This window comes from Drosophila suzukii, assembly GCF_043229965.1.
Source record: "Drosophila suzukii chromosome 2 unlocalized genomic scaffold, CBGP_Dsuzu_IsoJpt1.0 scf_2c, whole genome shotgun sequence".
Lineage (NCBI taxonomy): Eukaryota > Metazoa > Arthropoda > Insecta > Diptera > Drosophilidae > Drosophila > Drosophila suzukii.
Window position 1 is genome coordinate 15738016 of NW_027255896.1, and position 8531 is coordinate 15746546.

Genomic DNA, 8531 nt, shown 5'->3' on the forward strand with positions numbered 1-8531 from the left:
GTTCAAAAATCAATCGATGTATACGGACAAGGCTAGATCGGCTCGCCTACTGGTTCTGATCAAGAATGAGCACATCCTTCTACCTGGTTAAAAACTTTTCGATTAATAAAAAACAACCTTTTAATGTACGGGTATCTGTTTGAAATCTCAGAAAAGTGCTTGTGGCAAAGTTCTACGACGAAATGATAACACAATGTTTGAGAAAACCAAATCACGCAATAGCGAACCAGTTTTTAAGAAAATCTCAAAAACAATGTGTAAGCCCTAGCTCAAATTTTTTTGGGGACTTCACAGTTTTGTTTAGACACATTTGTTATTGCAGTTTCAGTTTTATTCAAATATTGCTTGATTTTTGTTTGGGTGAACTTCCGTTTAACTCCAACGCCCGATTTTGTCCAAACTTTCAATATACACGTTATTTGGGGTCCTGATTACGGGAAAAATAGTCAAATTTGGCTCAAATAACGGGATCATGGAAAATAACGGTAAAAACGTTTTTTCGTAAATATCTTCGAATATATTAACTTAATCAAAAAGTTTGCCAGAGAGAAATAAAAGCTGAAAGAATTAGTAATTTATGTTTTATACATTTTTTCTATAAAAATAATCGTTTTTGTTTAAAACGCTAAATAAGATTAAATTTTCACAAGGTTTGAAAATAATAAGCCTTTGGAGCCCACTGGCGTCATTTTGCCCGATATATCGCACGAAAGCTTGTTGTTATATCAGCGTGTCGATATCGATATCGATGTCGCTCAATGTTTTAGTTATGGTACGGCCGTACGGATAACGGCAATAACATTTTTAAGAACACTATATTATGTTACGTGGGCATATTAGTGCCCGAGTCCTGACAAGGACTTGGGCCGAGGGAGAGGCGTCCGATGTTCAGGCACCATTTGCCGGCATAAGCTACGTCGTATTTGGGTCGTGGGATCTTGGTAAGCCTCTCTCCTCTCCAACATAACGAGAATAAATATTAAAAGTGCCTGGAAAATAATATTAGTCAACAAGTTCGTCAGTCATCAGTCCACACTGCCCAACAAGCTTAGCTGTCGCTTGATCGCAATACGATCGGGCTGTGTTTTGGCCATATTCCCTCCCCTTCACACATTCGTGTGCCAATGGATCGTCGCAGGCCGCGCAATACGATCCCCTATTGTCAAGGTTGTCCGTCGAAAGTTATGTCATTGTTCTTGACCTACTTCACTCCTCGCGTCAGCACACCGCCTTTGTTAGAGTTCTAGCACACCATGGTTTCCAATTCTTTTTCACATTATAAATTTATTACGTAATATATATCTGCGTCTGTTGATTAATCTAACTTAATTGACAATTATTCTGTTAGCGGAGAGTATCGAATTTATCACCTATGAAGGTGCACACATCAGCAAAATACTGACTATTCACGACTACAAACGTCGCTCAGAGGGCTCTTGCAATTATCAAATAACTACAAGGCTGATACTCGCCGCTGCAAAAGTTTATAGTAGTCTATAAAACTGTAGGATACTGCACGAATATTTATATATGTATGTTTATAGGAAAGGAACCGTGTCCCGACAAACTTACCCCCTCTTTAAATCCTGGGCGATGAGATCTCGACGCTCCGGATCCTGGGCTTTGGGAAAATATTATATTGGATATATATATATAAATATACGTGCACCAAAATACGGCTGTTCTTAAGTATATCAATTCACTTAAACACAAAATATATATATATTATGCTAGAGGCATGCGACTTCTTCAACGGCTGGTGGAGAGATTCGTCCTCTCTAATTGTTTATCATGATTCGCACTTTGTCTATTGATTCGGTTGGTTTAAATATGTTTCAATGCATGTTTGAATGCTTGATTTTCACTTGTTATCCAATTGTGTTATTTGAGGATATTGGTCCTTGGTTATGCATGAGTTCACTTCAGCTTTGGTTGGCTCGATTAACACATTTATATTGCATCACTACTTTCTCCGACGTATGCTATTGGTCGCTACGCTCTGAACGGATGGTTCCTACAGCTGAACAAATTTCAGGAGCATGGAGATCACGGATACTGCGTCCACAAACATCGCAGTATGTCGGATGTCGTCCTTATTGTTGATCTTCTCCACGTTCTTTGATGGCAATAGCGGCGCTGGTTCGACACATAATTATTTCGAGCTGCAATTGTGTTCTCCTCAAGGACTGTTGGATATGGTGGCTGGTCCTGGTGGCAGAAGACTTCATGGACGACTGCCCCAGGGAAAGTCGCCTTCCCTCGAAGCTGCCGGCTTCCGTCAGCAAGACACCCAAATGGATTCCTCTCTTTCTCTATTTGTTTAAGGTCTTTTATACGAGACTAGAGCTTTTACTTGGCTGCGGGTACGGATCGGATAAACTAGGTGTTCCCACCTAGAATTACTGTTTCTTGATATCTGCTATCTTGTGAGTCAACGGCCGGCTGTTGCCCTTTGCCAGCTACCGGAGTATGGTTACCAATAGGTCGATAGTGGCCGTTGTTCTGGCCACGCGACACCCGAGAATTGCCGAATTGCATTTTCTTCTGCCCTTACCAGTATGAGTCTGGTTAGTCACATGCACCCCTCCCCCTGGATAAAGATTCGTCGTTTTTTCTCTATGTGAATCTTTCTATGTGGAGGGCGTACGTAACAATTAATATAAAATAAAGTCTTAATAAAAAAAAATATGGAAAATATAAATGTTGGAAAGAGAATATCAGTTGCCGTAGTTAAAAATAAAGGTAAGAAAACAAAATAAATTTCAAATTATAAAAACGGATATAAAATGTATAAACAAAATTTATATAAAAAGCATTTCTAATATCGCAGGCAAAAGTATTTTTAAACAAAAATCGCCGCGATTAGTACTATCTTCGGTATGTATGTGTGTACCTAATTTTTTTTACTTGTATATTTCGCTAAATGGGATAAAGGAACATAGACACGATATATCGTAAAAAAAATTTCGGAAAAGGTCCATCACCTAAAATGCTGTTATCAATTAATCAAAACTACCCGATGTCATTTTTATGGCGAGATATTGCAATATTTTTAAAAGTCTCCAATTTAAAATATTTCTCTTTGGGTTTGGGAAAAAATTATTATAACAAAAAATATTCGTTTTATAAATATCTTTTGTTTTTGTCTGAATTTTTTTTTGATTTTTCTTATATTTTCGGAAAAAACAGCAAAAAACCCAAAATTTTACGGTTTTTACCATTATTTTCCAATATCCCGTTATTTGCGCCAACTTTGACGATTTTTCCCGTAATCAGGACCCAAAAACACGTCTATATGTAAAGTTTGAACTAAATCCGGAGTTAGAGCTAAACGGAAGTTTATCCTTTTGTTTTATTTAATATAAACTTACATGTACATACATAGATAATATTTAAATACATTCTGTTTTAAAAATGATATATTAGACTTATTGTTGCATATACATATATGTATATGTATATTTAAATATTAGGGCGGGTCTATTTGTGTGGGCCCAAAAAAATCATAAATCGTAGGGGTGACAATTCTAAGCAGTATTTCTAAGTAATCTGCCTTTAAAATCCGGTTTCCCCTCCTTGCAAAAGAAAAATAGCCAGTATTTGATAAAAAAAATTTACAAGTAGCCTTAAATTTGATACATTGATATGGACGTGAAAAACGTAATTAACCGGTTTGGCGGAACGCAATCAATGGTCAATTCAAAGCAGCGGCCTATTAAGTGAGCATAGGGAAGTGTTCTGCCCATCCTCTGCTCGCTCACGTGTAACCTAGATGTTCGTGTGACTTCGGCATGGGTCTTCGGGTCATTTTTTTCTCAGCTTCGGTGCGCTTTTTTGTTGCTGCCGCAGAGGATCCCAGTGCAAAACAGAGAAACGTTAGGCTTCAGCATGCCGCGCGCAAACTTCGTGTTTGCTACACTCACACTAATGCAAGGCAAACTGTGATGGTATGTGTGAGCCGACACCTGATTCAAAGCCATACTGCCAAAAAAAAAAACAATATGCCTAAAACGACGTTTGACCTTCCGTATTTCCAAGAGAAATATAGATTTTTCGATTTTCGCTAAAGAATTATCAATTTTAATTTCTCGCCTTTGTTCAAATTCGTGTTCTCTTTTAAATAATTTTTTAATATTAAATTATCTGTGATGGCTGCAATGATATTTTTCTTAAAAAGAAGAGTATTTTTTTTTTGGCAATTTAAGAGGGTCAAAAGTGGTTTTCGACACAAAGTTTCTTGAGCAATACTGCTTAGAATTGCCCCTAGTCCATTTTTCATTTTTTTTATCAAAAGAACTATTTTTTGTCTTGCAAATGATGAGGATCAAACCTGGTTTTTAAGACAGTTTCTTTGGCAATATTGCTTAGAGTTGTTCATAAATTACGTAATTACGATTTAAATGTTTTCAATGCATATAAACAATTACGGGGATATGTGAAATAATTAGGGGAATTAATTTATACGCTTTGTTAAAATTGTGTTCTCTTTAAAATATTTTTTCAATGTCGGTGCTTAGGTCATCTATTATGGCTACTTTGATATTTTTTTCGAATATTGAGAAAAACGTATTTTCCCTTGTAATTGCTGATTGTTAAACATAGTTTTAGACAGTTTCTTGGGAAATATTGGTTAGAATTGCCCCATGTTTTATGTTTAACCCACAAGATTTATAACTTTTTTTTGGTTCCATTGAAACAATGGTCAAATTCAAGGCTACTGAGAAAACTTTAATCAAAAAACCAGTATTTCTGTCTTGCAAATGCAGAGGGTCAACGGTGATTATCAAGAGTTTCTTTTGCAAAATTACTTAGATCTGTCCATAGATAACGTTCCCCATACGATATATTTCACTTTTTTGGCCCATACAAATCGAACCGCCCTAACAAATACATATACTATATATAAATATGTTCATATACTTATATATAAATGTGTACAAGTACTTATAGATATAAATATAAATATCTACTTATACTTATATATAGTATATGAACCTTGCTGTACATATTCTTACAAATCGGGTTCATTCCTCTCGCCAGCCTCGTCTTAATAATTCTTTAACTAAACCTAAAATTTGTGTAAGTAAGTAGTCTATAACGTAACACTTAAATATACTAAAATAATTTATATGTAGTTATTTTTTACATTTACTAAATAAATTAGGTTCATTCGTTTGTTTAACGTTAAAAAAGCATGTTTGGATTTTGACCAATTTTAGTTTCTACAGAAAAGCTGGAGTAAAATAAATATGCGATGCATAGTTTGTAGTCTAAACGATGGATTGGTCTACCCCTTCAATATCTCTGTGAAAAGAAAGCTGCCCTCCGTGTTGTTTCTGGGGCTGGTATGAGCGGTGGAGGCAACTGATATAGCATCCTTCGTGAAGCGGCTGTGAAGGGTACTCTCCTATGTCATAGTCCGACGAACGTTCCTGCTCACCCGACTCAACCCCCGCATCACTAAATTGTATTGGTGTTATCTATAACCCGCCAATGATCACCTCCTGTTGGGCTTCGTCATCCATGTCGGGAATCTCCTGCTTGTGCACCATCATACTATCGCTATTTGTCTGGCGCGGAACTGTTTGGCCGTACTTTTGGTGTATGCCGCGGTGGCGTTTAAGCGCGAAGCGATCTGCAAACGCCGCTGAGCATATCTCGCACTTGTAGGGCTTCTCACCAGAGTGCACCTTTGCATGGTTCTTAAGGTGCGCCGCTTGGGAAAAAGCCGAGCCGCAAATTTCACACTTGTACGGCTTCTCGCCCGTGTGAATGCGCCGATGGTTCCAAAGAGTAGCGTGGCGCGCAAATCCTTTATCGCACACACCGCACACGTAAGGTCGTTCGCCGCTGTGCGTGCGTTCATGATTTTTAAGATGGGGCGACTGTGAGAATTGCATGCCACATGTTTGACATCTGCGTAATAAACAAAAAACATTTAGTGCGAAAATTATAAAAAAAATAATGGGAGCGCCATTACTTATAAGGCTTTTCGCCTGTGTGAATACGCGCGTGGTTTTTCAAGTAAACGGCTTTTGCAAAGGCCAATCCGCAGATGCTGCACTTATAGTTCTTTTCGCCGCTGTGTAGTTTTTTGTGTGACCACAAACTTGAGTAACGTGAGAAAAGACCACCACATATATTGCAACTGAAGGGTTTCGACGGATTCCTGCAGGACAAACACCTTGGTTTTGTTAGCGTAGGATTGGGTTGCAATTAAATTGAATACTCACTCAGTTTTGACAGTAACAGATTGCTTTACCGATCCACCCGATCCACTGTGCCCGGCGCTGGGGTTCTGCCCCACCAGTACAACGCCAGAGCCATTGCACTTCTGACACTTTGTCATCTGCTGGGAACTCCGCTTTTTTACTGGGTGATGGCCAGACCCACTGCTTTGTTCCCGTTTAGGCGTCGTACCGCCTGTCTGCGCAGCTACAATTTGCTGCAGCTGTGCTTGGGCCTGAGGTGTGGTTGATATGATCTGCACGGGATGCGCAATTTGACCTAAATATAAGGAAGGTTTTTTTTTTTTCATGTATGTTTAACTCTACAATTACCGTCCTGTGCCACAAAGAGCTGTTGTTGTTGATGTGCCGCTTGTTCCGCCTGTATGCAAGACTCACAACGCACCTGCTTAGGTACTTTGCGTTTGGGCTGCTGATGTACGGAGTTTCCGCAGATTATGCACTTGTTCGCCTTGGATTCGTGCTGTTGCTGTTGCATTACTGATTGCTGCACTGGCTCCAGCGTGTCCGAAGACACTATCTGTATCTGGCCCATTTGTCCATTGCCAATGATGTTCTGTGCCTGCACCAGACCCTGGGCGCTTACCACGGCTATCGAGTCGCCGCCTGCTTGCTGGGTGTTGTGCTGCTGTTGTTGTTGCTGCTGCTGCTCCTCCTCTGTATGCATTCGCTTGTGGGCGTTGAGAAGGGCCAGGTGGGGAAACATATCCGAGCAGACATCACACTTGAAGCTGATGTTGGATATGGTGTTCTGTAACGGAGAATGACATTAGGCTCTGGCAAACTGTAAGTGGTACACTACTATTACTTACGGCTGATATTGGCTTGTTCTGATTAACGATCTGGATGCGGCCTTGAGCGTCTACCGTGGCGATGCCTAACGCTGCGCCCTGATTGATTGGCATCCCATTGACCAGGGCGTAGTTGTAGCCGCCCACTGGTTGGGCTATGTAACACGTCTTGTCATCCGTGGTGGCCAGCTGCGCCAGATTGACAGTTCCGCCATTGCCCTACGTGGAGAAAAGTGTGAGGTTATTTGTTAAATCTTTATAAAAACAGAATATATTTAGCACTTACATTTGTCGTGTAATAGAAGGTAGGCTGCTGCTCCGCTTTTTGACCCTCAATCTTAGGCTGTTTAAGAATCGTGCCATCCGCCGTCTGGTACTGAATTGTAGCTGGTTGCCCATTAAGAGCATTTGTGAAGATTATGTTTTTGGTGAGGTCTTCCATCGCGCCTGCAAGTCACTACAGCGCACATATGCACTTTAATAAAACGCTTATTTATTTATTATATTTACGACGACATCTCTCAAAAATATGTCGCCCACTCTACCGTGTGAGCGAGGGAGATAAATATAGTGTAATCAAGTAACCAAAGGAAAAAAGACCGATTAAAGATGGCGACGGTAAGACAAAATATATGTACATATGAAACAGAAAATGCATCCCCAATAATCGTCTGGAGCATTCCTTTTCGTTATATAGGGCAATCCTTTTTGTTTTTGAGACACATTATATAAATTAACTTCTTACGCCAATTTAAGTTTTTAGAAATTACCTTTTACGCCAAAAACCCACACCAAATCAGTTTGGCCTGTCTTGCAAATGCAAGACAAGATTTGGAAGCAAAAGACGATTCTAATTGAATTAGTTTGAAGAAGTTTCTGACAAGTGCACTTATATTAGTGAAAGCACAAAAACTATTAAATAAAGTTTTTCTTCTCTAATTCCACCACCGCACCGTTTTGCCCGTTTGTTCCGAACGCGAGAGAATGGGGAATTGTAATGTGAAATATATATCAGTATATCGATATTTTCTCACAAGCAATAAATGTTTTTATAGGCTTTTCACACGATCCAGCGACCAAATTCCGCACTAGTAACTTTTTCTTCTTAAATACACGTGGTAAAACGATACGCTTCATCGGGAAAAATGCAGTATTTCAGAGTTAAATGTTTTTTTTAATACGTTACGTTATAAGGAATTTTTGTTGGTGCAGGACCAAGGAGCATTCCAGCGGCTAGGAAATCAGCAAATGATCACACCGTGAAAAATATATTGCTATGCTCTTATTTAAGTCATACTTGGTAGGAAAACTCTTGCACGAAAACATACATTATAAATAAAAAGAAAAAGCCATTTGAAGGTGCACGCATTTAAAAAATTTGGACAAAATTATAGCTCAAAAATGAATTATTTATGAAATATTTATGCAAAGAAGTGTGCAGACACATTTGTCACAAATTGACTTAAAAGCCTAGTACTCACATCGACGAAAA

The 8531-nt window shown here is 39.0% G+C and overlaps 1 protein-coding gene and 1 long non-coding RNA gene across 4 annotated transcripts; one reads left to right on the forward strand and one right to left on the reverse strand.

Moving 5' to 3' along the window:
* The first annotated feature begins 741 nt into the window (after window positions 1-741).
* Window positions 742-1871, forward strand: LOC139354562 (uncharacterized). The gene is made up of 2 exons (XR_011605520.1): window positions 742-941; window positions 1545-1871. It is a non-coding gene; the product is annotated as an uncharacterized lncRNA (long non-coding RNA).
* A 1450-nt stretch (window positions 1872-3321) lies between these two features.
* Clamp (Chromatin-linked adaptor for MSL proteins) lies at window positions 3322-8028 on the reverse strand. 3 transcript variants are annotated; one of them, XM_070998817.1, is made up of 7 exons: window positions 7810-8028; window positions 7326-7496; window positions 7061-7258; window positions 6561-6999; window positions 6234-6507; window positions 5981-6169; window positions 3322-5916 (listed from the first exon to the last, which is right to left on the reverse strand). In XM_070998817.1, the coding sequence occupies exons 2-7, from the start codon at window positions 7479-7481 to the stop codon at window positions 5481-5483; spliced, it is 1692 nt and encodes a 563-aa protein (XP_070854918.1). In that variant the 5' UTR covers window positions 7482-7496; window positions 7810-8028; the 3' UTR covers window positions 3322-5480. The 3 variants fall into 3 exon arrangements, with proteins under 3 accessions (XP_070854918.1, XP_070854916.1, XP_070854917.1); XM_070998815.1 differs by having other exon boundaries at window positions 5981-6184; XM_070998816.1 differs by having other exon boundaries at window positions 5981-6184; window positions 7326-7514.
* Window positions 8029-8531: the final 503 nt, after the last annotated feature.